The sequence below is a fragment of the Drosophila gunungcola genome, chromosome 3R (assembly GCF_025200985.1).
Source record: "Drosophila gunungcola strain Sukarami chromosome 3R, Dgunungcola_SK_2, whole genome shotgun sequence".
In the NCBI taxonomy this organism is placed as follows: Eukaryota; Metazoa; Arthropoda; class Insecta; order Diptera; family Drosophilidae; genus Drosophila; species Drosophila gunungcola.
In genome coordinates, this window is record NC_069139.1 from 26,508,579 (window position 1) to 26,523,131 (window position 14,553).

General features: G+C 40.5%; 2 protein-coding genes across 3 annotated transcripts; one reads left to right on the forward strand and one right to left on the reverse strand.

The window, feature by feature from the left end:
* Positions 1–347: 347 nt before the first annotated feature.
* Positions 348–2,746, reverse strand: LOC128258149 (uncharacterized). 2 transcript variants are annotated; one of them, XM_052989599.1, is made up of 3 exons: positions 2,390–2,746; positions 1,728–2,207; positions 348–1,052 (listed from the first exon to the last, which is right to left on the reverse strand). In XM_052989599.1, the coding sequence occupies exons 2-3, from the start codon at positions 2,044–2,046 to the stop codon at positions 763–765; spliced, it is 609 nt and encodes a 202-aa protein (XP_052845559.1). In that variant the 5' UTR covers positions 2,047–2,207; positions 2,390–2,746; the 3' UTR covers positions 348–762. The 2 variants fall into 2 exon arrangements, with proteins under 2 accessions (XP_052845559.1, XP_052845550.1); XM_052989590.1 differs by having other exon boundaries at positions 1,728–2,746.
* Positions 2,747–9,305: 6,559 nt separating this feature from the next.
* LOC128266328 (protein lingerer) lies at positions 9,306–14,459 on the forward strand. Its single transcript, XM_053002781.1, has 4 exons — positions 9,306–10,022; positions 10,895–11,234; positions 12,565–12,878; positions 14,147–14,459. The coding sequence occupies exons 1-4, from the start codon at positions 9,545–9,547 to the stop codon at positions 14,212–14,214; spliced, it is 1,200 nt and encodes a 399-aa protein (XP_052858741.1). The 5' UTR covers positions 9,306–9,544; the 3' UTR covers positions 14,215–14,459.
* Positions 14,460–14,553: the final 94 nt, after the last annotated feature.

Below are 14,553 nucleotides of genomic sequence, written 5' to 3' on the forward strand. Positions count from 1 at the left end.
TTGTTTTAATTGCAATAAACAATATTTGCCTAAAATTGTCTCAGCCAAGTTAACAAGACCAGTATAATGGCAAATTTTGCAAATTGTATTATGTTTACCAATATTCAGTAACCTGAAAGAGCTATATTTGCTTTGGGTATCATACAAAAATGTATTTCACTAACTACAAATACGTACGACTTACAAATTTTAATTTTAAGTTGTCATTTTTTCTTGCCAATTGAAAATATAGTTAAAAAAGAACTTTAAGTATCAAATATAAAAATTGTAAACACAACTTCGAATTATTCATTGCAGTTATCAGAAAGTCACTGACTGAGCTGATAATTATTGGATAAATAAATAGTTTTTATTATATAAAAAAAAACCCTTTTTCTGACAAATTGACCACCACATGCTGCCAAAAACGAATACAACTTGGTGTCAGGGTATAGCCAAAAACACGACCGCTGCTGGCATGTGTAGGTTGCCTTCTGTTGCTGCCGATGCTGATGGCTACACAATACGAGCTCGACTCAAATAAACTTTCACCGATTTCATAAACCAAAGAGCAGCATCCGAGGCAGCAGCAGCAACATCAGCCGCAGCACGACGGCAACAGCAACAGCAACACGAATGCCCAGAGCAGCAGCAACGTCTCAAGTGGCACTGCACTCGATTCGTTGCAGCGGAATAAAAACAACTCGCAACTGTTGCATGATGGGTACATTATTAGATTATTTAAGTGCTACATAAGAACTAACAAATCGCACAGCAAGAGCCTCAGTTCCAGTCCCTGTAGGCCAAGGGTTGTTGGCCGGACGACCGACGCCTCCGTTTGTGATGGTGTCCCTCGCCGGTCACATACGAAATGCTGTGGCTGCTCTCTCCGCCGTGCTGGGCCGCCGTCTTCAGGCCGACCATCCCGGCCATCATCAGGGCCACCAAGGACACGCCCAGCGCCTTCATGGCCAGGGCTGCGATGCCGCCCAGACCCATCACGGCCATCATCTTGCCGAACATCAGGGCCATCGCCAGCAACATGCCCTGGCCTTTGTCCTTTTTCCGGGCCTCTGAAACAAAAAACACTTTTGTGACTTCTGTCCATGCAGATGTATTTACTATTTTATGTTTTGTTGGCCAATTTTCCAACGTGTTCATGTAAATTGTGCCCATCGAAATGGCAAATTGGTGATACATGTTGATGCATTGCGGCAGATATTTCAATTCAATTACTAAACGGGTCCTAAAATAATTTGCTTTTCTAATCTCACTCCACAAAAAGACGAAAAGTGCTTCTTGTAAAGAAAGAGACTCTTCAAAGATGCTGCCAGGCTTCTATACAATTTTTTTTGGGCAGTAAACTCTTGATTTAAAATTACATTTATGACACTAGAATGAAAATTACAAAAACATTAAAATGCGTTTGACATATAAAAAGTTAGGTGTACAAAATAAATTCATTTCGTTAAAATCTAGTTATTCAGGAGAGTTGTTTATTGTAAAAGTTACCTAAAATAATTAAATAGAAACGTATAGAATAGTATTGGCTTGACTAGTATTGTATTAAAAATTTGGTAAAAAAATTTAATCTGTTTATTGGTAAAGTGCATTTTAAAGGAATAAGACAAGAATAAGTGAACATTTTATTATAGAAGAATGAAGACAAACATTTAATGTGACTATATAAACATAACACTTATTTATCTCTTGTTTTTCTACAGCACTTGATATTAAAATCAACTCACCTGAAACTGGCGCTTCATCCTCCAGCAGATCGGCCAGCTTTACGTTGATCTCGTGGGTACGCAAATAGAAGGATAGGCTATCCAGTAGGCTTTGGTCCAGATGTTGCTCGTCCTCGACGAGTGAGTTGTTTTGAAGGGGAACTATCTCAAGACCCCTGACCACCACCAGAGGCTTTTCGCTCCGATTCAAATTCCGCAGGACATTTCGCAGGGCCCGTTCGCCGCGACAATATAACGTGGCACTCGCATCCTGGTCGCAGTTTTCCGAGCGGACAACCGAGAAGAGCAGCAGACAGAGTAGCGGGAAAATGCGGAACATGTTGCCAAAACGCTTGAAGTTCAACTAAAAGCCTTGACAATTGCATGGTCATATTTTATAGCTCCCATTTCCACGGGGCACTTTCCCAGGGGGGCGAAAAGGGAGGCAGTCAAGCATAGCCAGCCGAATTGTCACAATTGTAAATTAAAACAATGGTGCTTCTGGAGAGAAAGAAAAATGCTTTCAGTTCGCGTTTCTCTGCTTTTTGCCCGGGCCTTGCAATTTTCTTCTTCACTGGCCGTTGCAATTTTTCCAATTTTCAACGGTCAGTTGGTCGGACAGCCGTGGGATGCGCTTGGCTGCCGGCCGTTCCACCAACAACTTGGCCTTTGGTTCACTCAACTCGGCGGCTCTCGGCCAAATTATACAGATCAGAAGTGCCTAAAGTGCTGCGGGTTTGTTCCTGGCCCACACCTTGTTCCTACTCCACTTCACACAGTTCTCTGTCGGCCCAAAACAGCTCTATTAGCCGACTGGCGAGCGTGTCAGCCGAAAAAGCGAAAGTTACCCGCCCCGAAAGACCAGCGATGAAGACGTTTAGTAGCAATTTGCGTTGGCCAGCTCATGCAATGCCCATTAAAATGGGTCGCCAGACCGTGCGAAGAGTTAACCAGGTGCCCACTGCTTAAATTAGGGCCGAGAAACAATTGACAATCGACAGTGAATTAGGCCAGCAGTTTGTAAATTCTTTTGCGTTGACGGAATACAAGTAAATTATAAATCTACCTTTCAATACTTACAAAGCATTAAAAACACAAGATCTTTAAGTAACATCTCAAAAGATATGTTTGTATTTAAATAAAGATTGTCACATTGACAGTAATATTAATATTTTAAAAGCTTTTAGTTAAAAGTGGAAATCAACAATATGATTTAAAAAGTTGACTAGAAATGATTATGTTTTTTTTATTATAAGATATGTTTCTGGTATATGCAACTGATTGACTTGATTAACATGACTGATACATATTTTAAAGACCTCTTTTCTTTCTTATGATTGCAAATTCTGTTTCTATTTTACTCACAACAAAACGTTGTGTGATTTCTTTAGGAGAAATCAAGTGATGGCAAATCGCGATATCATTAAAATTAATTGTGCACTTCAAGGAACATTTTTATCGATGCTTGGCATTAAAACTTTCTTTGCTGGTGTCTCTTTTAATACTTTTTATCGCGTACATATATAAAATGCTTTCAAATTTTGTAAAGGCTTATGAAAATTCTAAGGGATGTGTTAATTGTCAATTATATAATATTGGGTTACAGGTTTAATTCCCCGTGTGCAACATGATGCCATAATTCAATTAGACAGAGACACGAGCAACAGTCTTCTGGGGATTTCATAAGCCATATTTTGTAATACCGCCAAAACTTATTAATCAAGTTAACGTGACCGGGGTCCATCGGGCAAGCGAAAGAAATCAACTTGGCGGCATCAAAATCCCACTTCGTTCATCATTATCGCCATTTCTCTCCCTGCCATGAAGCTGCCGGTGATGATTATTCGAGCGATGATGAAGATGATGATGGCAATGATGATCGACTTCGCTCCAAAAGCAATAACTTTCACTCTCAATGTATTAATTTTTATATTTATCATATTGTTGTCCAATACAAACAAACACGCAAACACACAGACTTACTTACACATTTTCTGGAAATTTTGAAACCCCAAACGATGTACAAAAATTAAACACATCACCGCAACAGCGGCAACAAAACAAGTCGTACGTTATTGAGCCGAACTGGCAGCGAGTCAACCAAAAATTGATCTGAACTCGTTACGTTTGCCTTGTGTCGGTGTCGGCAATAAAAAGAAAGTATCTCCCCCTGGCAGCAGAGCATCAGCTCCATCTCCATCTCCGCCTCGAATCTCCGATTTTGAACCGAGGAAAGCAGCCGGGTCTCGATTCGACTCGATTCATTTGAGTGGGGCCTTTGTAACCGTTGTTTGCCCCAGCTTGAATCTGAATCTGAATCTGTGGTCCGAGTCCGAGTCCAATGTCTCTGACGTTGCGGCAACTTGCTATAATTGATTGTTGTGCATCATCATCATCATCATCGTCATCGTCATTAAAAGAATCTCATTTGCCGCACATTCAATTGAGACCACAATTCAATGTGCAATATGCATTGTGGTGTATGGAATCGAGTTGATTGAATGAGACAGCAGTTGCGACTTGAAATTGTCGGGGGAGTAAGCAGGTGTGAGGCTACGTGTCCCATGACAAGCTTACAGATAGTTTGGATAAAAATTATGCTGCCTGAGTAAGCGAATCAAAGGATTTGACGACTACTAATGGTATTTTTTATGCCCTTGCAGAGGGTATTTTAATTTCAGTCAGAAGTTTACAACGCAGTGAAGGAGACATCTCCGACTCTATAATCCCTATTGATCTAGAACTAAAAAATATTAAAAAACAGCAAAGTTATAATTTTTTTTCATTTATTTTTCCGATTGTTCCTTTGGGAGCTATATGCTATAGTCGTCCGATCCGGCTCGTTCCGACTTATATACTACCTGCAGATAGCTTTAAAACTGAGAGACTAGTTTGCGTAGAAACGGACGGACAGACGGACATGGCTAGATCGACTCGCCTAGTGATACTGATCAAGAATATATATACTTTATAGGGAAATGGAAACAATAAAAATATATAAACAATTTTGTTTTTTAAAATTTTTGTAATATAAAAAATAAATTTTTGTTAACTTATTAATAACATGACACCATAGAATTACGCTTTTAATTTTATTAATATCGGAAAACGATATCATATAGTTGCCATAGGAACTATCGAATAATTAAGCAGCAAATCATCATAGCTTCTTTTTAAACATATACGCAAGTAAATCATAATTTTAATGTTTTCAAGAATATTTAGTTTGGCAATACCTGCAAGGGTATATGAACTTCGTCTTGCCGAAGTTTGCTTCCTTTCTTGTTTAATATTTATTTACTTGTTGAAAATAAATCGGCCAATTGATGGGCAAGACCATGGCAAAGGCAGCTTAAAGCAATAAAAAAATGATTACATCAGACACCAGGGCATCGACTATTGATAGGCTTTGTATAAGCCCACATTTAATTTTCAGACAAAAAACTTCTGCAATAAAGAGAAAGGCATAAACAAATTCATCCGATTGGTGGTTTTTTCGTTTATTTATTAATTTATTTATGATACACATTTCTCTTATTTCCATGCCTGATTTATCTTCAAATTAGAGTGTAGCTAAGAAGTTGCACTCATCGAGGCCCCACTGCTTTTGTTTTTGCCCCCAAAAGTCCACCACATTGTGAATAATCTTTGGCAAGCCCCAAAGTACACAACACAACGGCCTACCACGAAAAATAAGCTTAGTGCATTGTAATCCGCTCGAGTTGCAAGTCAACATCGTGAGGATTTTCAGCTAGAAAAATTGGGTGGGGCTGCAAATAAGTGGCAGCTAATTAAGTGGCTCAGAAGCTATGGCAACTTGAAAAACAATTCGAATCGATTCGAGCCGAAACCGCAAGTTTGTTGCTTTGTGACACGCACAGGTGAAATCAAACAGAAGTATGCTTTAATTATAAAACAATTAGATTAAAATAAATTAAACGACTCGCTGGGCTCAGGCAATTGATTAGGAATGAGAGAAAAACAGCCGTAGCAAATAAACAAGGTGCCGTGCGATTAAATGCGAGCGAAATTCGTGCCAGTGAAAATAAAACAGCAGCATAAGCAAAAGCAGCTGCTAAATCAACATCAACATGGCCAGCCAAACAACCGCAGCTCAAAGCCACGTAATTGGCTTCAAAATAAACAATATTATTGTTATTGTTATTTCTATTGCTATTGTGCTGGCCAATAGCAATACAAACTCTTTGGAGTGGCTTTAATTGCGCCTGTTTCCAGGCGACTTGCATTTCTCGCATGACTCGTGACAATTTCGCTCTGATTGACTGCCAAAGAGTCAATTTTGCTGTCAGCCCTGACAAATCCATGTGATCACGGTGCGATGAGAGCCTACAATCCGCAGACAAGCCGTTTGCCAGACCCACTTGGCCAGCTATTTACGAGGCGCTGGATTATTCGGTATCAAGGTGAACGATTGGTGGAGGGTCCATGGCTCTCTCCGGGGATTACGGCAAATGTTTAACAACTCTAAGCGGCTTTAAATGGCCAATGAGACTTGTCCTGGCTCCCGAAAAATCATTTTAAGCTTTGCACTTATCAAAAATAACTCAGTTTCTCATAAATTTCCTAATTAAGTAGTTCTTTGCACTCAAGGGTTCCTAAAGGTTTTGCCCTTAATTAAAAACTCTTAAAAGTGCTAACCATTCAAACTCGCAATAAATTTGCTTTACTTAGCTTCAACTACATTTTCAAAATGTGCAGTTCTCGTACACGGAAAATTATATTCAAGAAAATGGCAATCACTTTAAAAAAGCTCCGAATTGTAGAAACTTAAAAAATTTGTTTTTTTAAATAAGTAAAATATTACTTTTATTTTACTTTTTTTTTTTACGTTTACCACTGGCAAGCTTTATAAATCAGTAACATTTAATTTTTTTAAGAGGCAATTAAAACTAAAAATACCAGATATACAGTGACATTTTATAATATTTAGAAAAAAATGTTGTGTAATGGTAGACGGTTTAAGAAATAATTAAAATTATATCTTCTTTAAACAATTAATTAGTTTAATATAATAAGGTTGTTAGTGGGTTCTGGTTACGTATTTTATACTGAATTATGATTTTCTATAAAATTTGTGATGTTTGGCTAACATTGTTGAGAGACCTATTAAAAATAATATATATTTTTCCCAGTGTGCTTTTGTTACATCTTTTGAAAAACACCAAAGTACGTTGCTCTTCTTTTGCAAGCAGAAAAAGTTTTCGGGAGCAAGCCAGACAATCCGGGCTGCTCAGTGAACAAGTATTTTGAACGCAAAACTTTCAGACTGCTCTTGGCCAAGTTCTTGATTAGGTTTTAGAATTGAGGCATGCCCTGTAGTCATTTTCATTGCATTTCTTTGTGGTATTTGGTCTGGTTAAAACTCGATTGAAAAGTGTGGCCAGATAAAGTGAAAAGCCTTGTCCGGCAATGGGATCAAATTGGCGATGGCCACTTTTGGTTTCAGCTAAGTGCATCGCAAGTATTGAAATCAGAGCCAATTAAGGCGAAGAAGCCGCTGGCCTTTGGACCGGACTCCACCCAACGGATCCGGTTGCAGTCAAGGATCATTAAACTTTCGTGGCACTCGTAAACTGGAGCAGATGGGTGGTTTTGGAAGGTGGGTGGGCTGGGGTCGGATTACCACTTTCGGACTGCGTCACCGCTTTCCTTTCGATGTCCATCTGGGCTGTTGGCCCCGGCCTTGGCCATTGTTGCGGCTTTTGGGCCGTGTTGCTGCGGTGGCTGGCTTTCTTGGCAAACCGCCTCGCATTACTTGCGCTTTTGCGGCGTTGATGGTCGATGGTGTCAAGTTGCGAAAGGCGCGGACGTCCAGATTACTGTCATCACATTCGCGGTGGACCTGGGGATAGATCTTCCAGATAGAGCCGGTCGATCGCCGGCCGATCGTCGATAGATCGGTGCCACAGCTAAAGAACGGTCGAGGTCTGATTCCCACTGCATCCCAATTGGCCACAATTACCGCGCCCGCCTGCGTGCTCAGCTGGCTGGCTGGCTGGAAAAGTGAATATTTATTAGTCCCGCTCATCATGCACCAACGAAAAGTGTTTTACTGGCTGCATTTCCCTTCCCACCAGTTCCACAGTTCTCCACTCCGCCAGTTCCCTAGTCCACCGCATTTCGCCTGCTCAGCAGAATGTAACTGAGCCGGCGATTTATGAAAACCGAGAGCTAATAGTTCGTTTCACTTTTCTTTTATTATTTATTTATTTATGGTGTTCAGGCGGCGAGGCGTGGCCACATCTTGAGCCACAGCCTCAGTCTCAGCCCCACATTGTCCACCCACCTCCCCACCAGCTGCAACTTAATTGTACTCGTACTCGAACTGCAGTTGGCTTTTACTTTTGCCTGCGAAAACTGTTTACAGCAAATTGCGGGCAAATTAATGAGCAGTAAATTAGCCGCATTAGTACAGCGGCCACATGCCGCGGACGCCACTAAAGCCAGTGGCTTGGCCGCCATTCTGCCACTGTCATGGCCATAATAATGAAAAGTCTTCGACCAGGAGCCGTGTGAGCCGCCTACGCCCACCTATGCAGACAAGGCCACGGCAAAAACCTAATGTCATGTGGTTAATGAAATTGCAGATAATTAGTGCACCCTTTCAAAGTTGCGGGAGTGCAGCTGAAAAACGATGCTGGCGAAAAACAAAACAAATTGATGACTGCTGCGTTTGCATTTACTCGTACAGTGGGATATATTGTGACGAGCTGACATATCATATCATAGTCTATATACCCAATTGGGTGGATGGACTTTGCGACCAGTTATAAATCCATTCCATGCAATATTGCCAATTGCACTTTTAAAAAAGTAAAACATTTAAAAAAGTAAAACATGTTTTTTGTTAGCTTTTTGTTGGTAACAATTGAATTATATACATTTTAATGGAGTTATATTGCTTAGATTAACTATTGTGTCGTTGAAAGTTCAAGTAAGCGATAAAAATAGACCTGTTTGAAGTATGGTTTAAGGGGTGTCTGCTCGTTTTACTTTTTCAGTTATTTAAATGTAACTTATTAATGTTTGCGCGATTAATAACCTTTCGCTGTATTTAAAAACAAAAAAATAAAACAGTTAACCAAATGTTAGTTGCATCCTTCTTGTATTAATTTTGCCAAATGGGACTGTAAAATGTATTTTAGCTTTATATTGAATTTTATCATTTGATAAATTTCCCAAGCAGCGGGATCGCCCTGAAAATCGATGATATGAGCTAAATTTTATTTCTGATTTTTGATAAGCTGATGATTTAGAAAGTTATCTAATAGACTATGCCTAAAAAAGGTGTAATATAAATTAAACATCATATCTTGGATAACAACTATGTGACTATTCTGGGCCTTCTCTATAATTGGTTAGCTTGCTTATTTATGTAAATTTAGTTGGTGCTGTGGATCCACTGTGCGATCCACTACGATACTGAAGCTCGATGCCCGCTGAGCGATGGCCGTCACTCAGCTGGTTGGTTTGAAATCAAAACTGTATCAGAGGTGTAGTGGTGCTGAATGTGGATGCGATGGAGGTGCTGGTGGTGGTGGTGGTGGTGGTGGTGCAGTGGAGCAGCCAGTGGTGTTGCACGCAGCTTGGTCGGATGCTGCTGCTGGCAATGTTGCCGCTGCCACTACGGCTGCTCCAATAAAACTGAGTTGCATGCAACGGCTGGTAATTAGTCTCCACAACGCGCTGCAGCAGCTGCCATCGAATCGCGTCCACTCGCATCCATGTGAAGGATACGCCGCGAACTCGTCCTTTTTTCAGTGTCGTGTGTTGTGCGGTGTTCTACAAAACGAACAAGTCGAAAAAAGCCAGAAACGATGGCGAGTCATCTAGTTGCCAGCTGCCTTCTGTTGGCCTTGGGCCTGAACATGAGCCTGGCGGCCATTCACAAGCGCAGTGGGGCCCATGCCAATTCGCTGGGCGTGGATCCGGAGAGTAAGCCGGTCGCAAATCCTGCGGCCAGTGTGGAGAACACGGACCTGCTCGACAAGCTGAGCTGGAAGTGCGCCAACAACGCGAGTTGCCTGTACGGCGTGGCCAACGGCATTATGGCCTCCTATCGGCGCGGCGAGACCCTCAAACTGGGCCTCTTCGACCTGGTCAAGTTGCCCGAACTGGACGCCTCGCACAAGCGCAAGTGGGGCACTGGCCGCGGCCTGTCCAGCTTCATGGACTTCGTCACGGGCAACGCCATCAGGGTGCCCGTGGGCCCCATGGTGTTCAGTGTGCAGCGGGCCGAGGACGACAGCGAGTACATCGAGGTGGCCCTGCTGAAGAAGGCCTCCAGCGGAACAGGTAATGAGACGAGAGGCCCAATCAGCGGCTGACATGTGCCTGCCATCCAGGCGGATGTCATTCGAGCCCGGCGGAGTGGCTTAACCAGCTGCTCCTGCTTGACATGCCGCTCGCATGTGGGCGATCCAGGACTTTGATACCCATAACAAGACCCTGACAGATGCCTACACTCGGAAAACGAAAGTGATAGAGTAGAAAACTGGAGTTTTAGGAAAAATTAGTTGTGAATTGTCTAGGCTTTTGGAAAATCCAGGAAATTTAGAAGCCCTCTAGGAGAACAACCCATTAAGAGTGTTTTTGCAATAAGGGTAGGCAAAAATATATATTGTCTTAAAAAATCAAGTAAATCAAGTAAGATACATGCTGCTTTTAAACCTTTGATAAACTAGATATTTTGGAAAATGATTGGTTGATTATTATGACTACAAATCATAAAAGACTCTGTAGTTAAAGAATTTGTAGCAGGTAAAGTTTTGTTGTTCATTATATTTTTGAAATTATCGTTTATAAAAGCAAACAAAAATACCATTTGTGTAGAGACCATCTTTAATTCCTAAGCTTTTGCTTTTATATTTCGATCAAGTTGTGTTGCCGCACTATTACGAGTGTACTCTTCCGGGCAAACTAGCCCAAAATCTACTTTCTCACCCAATGCATATCAATGAATTGGCCCTGCCCAAAACAGTCGTTACTTGGCCCCATTTTAATCTGACATTCGATATACATGGCAGGAGGGCATCAATCATACCGCATCCTCTGACAGGAAAGGGGCGGGCCAATCAAATCCTGTGTCGCACTGTTACGTATACGTACGAGTGCCATTAAAGCCGTAAAGCCTAAAACGTGTTTTGTTTCCCAAAATTCAAACACAGGCCGCCTGCAGGGCAACGGAGGAGGCGGAGGACTTCTAGGCGGAGGAGGAGGTGGTCTCGGAGGAAACGGCGGCGGGGGCGGAGGCGGATTACTGGGCGGCGGGGGCGGCGACCACGGGGGCGGCCTCATGGGCGGACGGCGGCGACACCAGCACCAGGACAAGAAGCAGTTCCAGATGTTCATTCCCATGTACCTGGCAGCCACAACATTTGGCTGGACGATGGTGGCAGCAAAGGCGGTGGGACTGCTCACCCTCAAGGCGCTGATCCTGTCCAAAATCGCCTTTGTGGTGGCCGCCATTGTGTTGATCAAGAAGCTCATGGACAACGCCAGCGAAAAGTGAGTATAAGAAACCAATACATTAAATACATACCTCGAATTTATCATGTTAAAGAGGTGAATTGCCCCATTTAAAAATATTTTTAAATCAAGGAAAGTTGGAAAAGCGTACCTTATTTTTTAGAGCTTATGGAAAGCTAAAATGACATTTAATAAAAAGTTATTGCAGCTTTAACAATAATTAAATATTCAATTAAACACCTTTATTAAAATTTTAAAAAAGAATTATTGATTTTACAAAAAAATACTGATTACTAAAATCGAGAAATTTTATTTTCTGAGTATATGTGTACATAAACAAAGCCATATAAACTTAAATAAAAAGCAATTAAATCTAATTGGAACTATTTTAAATCGAAAAATTTCATTTCTACATTAATTAAAACTTGTAATATTAAATCATGTTATTTAATTTGCATTGTATTTCAAATTAAATTATCTAATATTTAGGTAAAATATTAAACATACAGTTTAAATTAAATAGTCTAATATTTATGTTTACTGTCCCTTTTTTTTTATCAATGTACATCGCAAGACTACGAAGTTAAAACTGGTTTATATTAATTGTTTTGAATTGTTGTATGGGTGCTTCATAATAAATTCTCCGATCCAACCAATTTCGACCTGCAAAACAAAAACTTTTGGGAAAGTTATGTGCTGCTAGCTTTTAAAGTTTGCGTCGGGAACAGACAGACAGACAGACGAACGGACGGGCGGATGGACATGGTTGGTTTCACTTTCCTTGTGATACTGATCAAGAATATATATTATTTGGGTTGGAAATTAATTATTAAAGTTCTCAAGTCCATACGTTTTCGGAGTTCCTATTTGCTATAATAAATCGAATTTTGTTTGCTGACTAAACTCGAAATCAAGAAAGTTAAAAATTAATTTATTAGCATTAAATTGTTTTAGCTAAAATCGCATTTTTCTTGTTTATAACATTTATGTTAATTTTTAGACATAAAAACTTTTGTGTGTATTTAGGTAATAAATAGTGAACTCATTTTAAATTAAAACTCGTTGAAAGAGATTTGAATTGGAAGCAAAAGAAATAAAATAGGTCTAAATAGTTGTTATTTGTAAAAACATATCTGGTATCTTCAAAATCTATCTAATAATTTCTTGTTGTTTTAGTAAAAACTTTCTTAGGCAAATATTAGACGAAAGAGTTTTCATAAATTGCAGATTCAAAACTAAATTTTACGGTTTCAAAGGGCTGGACTTGTTGGGTTGAATTTTTTCATAAAAAAATAAATTTAAAGCAATAATTTTTTTCTTTATTTAAAATATATAAATAAATATTAATTGATCTCAAACCGGTTGACAGGATGATGTATCAGTTCCCCGAGCAGACGCCGTACATGATGCCGTACGGCATGGACTACTCGATGCACGGCGCTGAAATGTCGCCGGAAATGTATCCGGGCTCGCTGCATCACCTGGCGATGGCCGGTGGCGGACAGCTGCCTGGTCATCCCGGACATCCGGGACTGGAGAGCCTGAGTGCCGAGAGCCATCTGCACTCCGCCCAGGTGTCCAGCGACGGCAGCAACAATACACAGGTGCTGGCCGCTCTGGGCGGACTTGGCGGCCTGGGACACAAGATCAAACGTGAGGACGCCTGGATGGCCAAGAGTAAGAGTAAGTTGATCCAGCCTCTCGCTATTTCAGATAGTCGGGGCAAGGCGCGGGGCCCCTAGACCTCCCAAACACTCCCCATCCTTTCACCTGTCCATGGCCAAGGTAAACTCCCTGAATGCGGCGGCGGTGGCAGCAGCTGCGGCCGAGGGCGCAATTGAGGACGACCTTGAGGACGAAGACTGAGCAGAGTACTTATTACATACATTTGTTACCAAGCACGCATCCATGGGGTGTGGTTTCTCGAGGGCATATCACGAAGCCAGAGCACATTTACTTGCATTCAAGGGGTCCTCAAATTGTGTTTCAAACCTTCATTTTGCATATGACTTAATGTTGATTCATTTAGTGCATTGTTCCTAAATTACCGCAAGGTTTATTTTATAATAATCACAGAAAATTTATATAAGTTCCCACTTATGTTTTAATCAAGTATAATCAGCATTTAAACGCTCTAGGTTAATGTTTGGTAATGCTTGCGGCAGGTTTTAAACTTCAGTAATTTATTTTTACCGTAAATCAGAAAAAACGGAGTTGGTTAAGTGTAGTAGAATTGCACAGTATACTTTTTTGGGAATAAAAAATATATACAAAATAAAAATTACCAAAAATTTAAGAAATATGATATTGGCAATATTTTAGTTTATTTTGATTTATGGGTGTTTTAATTTTAAATTACGCAAGAAACTATTCCTGGTTTGGTTTTTAAACATTAATACTTAAGTCAGTTATAAATATTAATCGAAAATGTATTTTTAAATTGAAGCCCTATTCGACTTTTATAATAGCTTAGTTTTATGAAAAGAACGTCTGTAACTTGTGCTGTTTCTATGCAGTTGCCTTTTCGACAATCATGACTTGTTGGTGGTCAGTTAACTGTCCTACTTGAATGTTTCTTTTGTAAAAATAGTTGCATACTTTTTAGCTGATCTACCTATTTCTATTTTAACCGTCACAAGCAGTAGAAAAGTCTGAAGAGGGGTACAAATTTTAATCGTTATTTTAGCTAAGTTGAAATCACAAACGAATAATCATAGTGCGTTCATTTATTTAGGGAAGAGGTGTTTAATTTCCAATGACGCACACGGGATCCACTCTTAACACTTTTCTGAGATCCACATTGACCCCCTTCAACCTGGCCACTATGAAATTTATTGTATCTGTGCACATCCCAACACTCCATACCCTGCACCCACTCCCGGTGGCCAACAAGTGGCTCCGGACTCCGGGCTCAATTACTTGCCTGATTAACGATGGAATTCGTGTTGCAGCCACTCCCGCCCGACGACCTCTGATCTACAACTACGTGCAGCCTCACATGCCGTACTACCGCTCCTGAGGCGACGATTAGCCAATTAGCAGCTACCAAAGACCCCGTGGGTAGTAGGAGGTTGCTCTGCTGCCATAAGGACCCGAGTACCGGACATCTTGCATCGGAATAGCAACCTAGCAACCTAGCGAGCTTGCGTATTACTTATGTTATTATTTATTGAATCGTTCTTAACCTAGTGAAACCTGACGCACACATTTAGTCTAGTTCAATGTCTCTGTAATTAGCAGTCAAAATGCTACAAAAACTAAAAAAACATTAAAGAATTGGACACAAAGTTGTTCAGAAATTGTAATCGCTTGCGTATGCTTTTTATTTGGTAATAAATATAAATAAATAAATAAATTA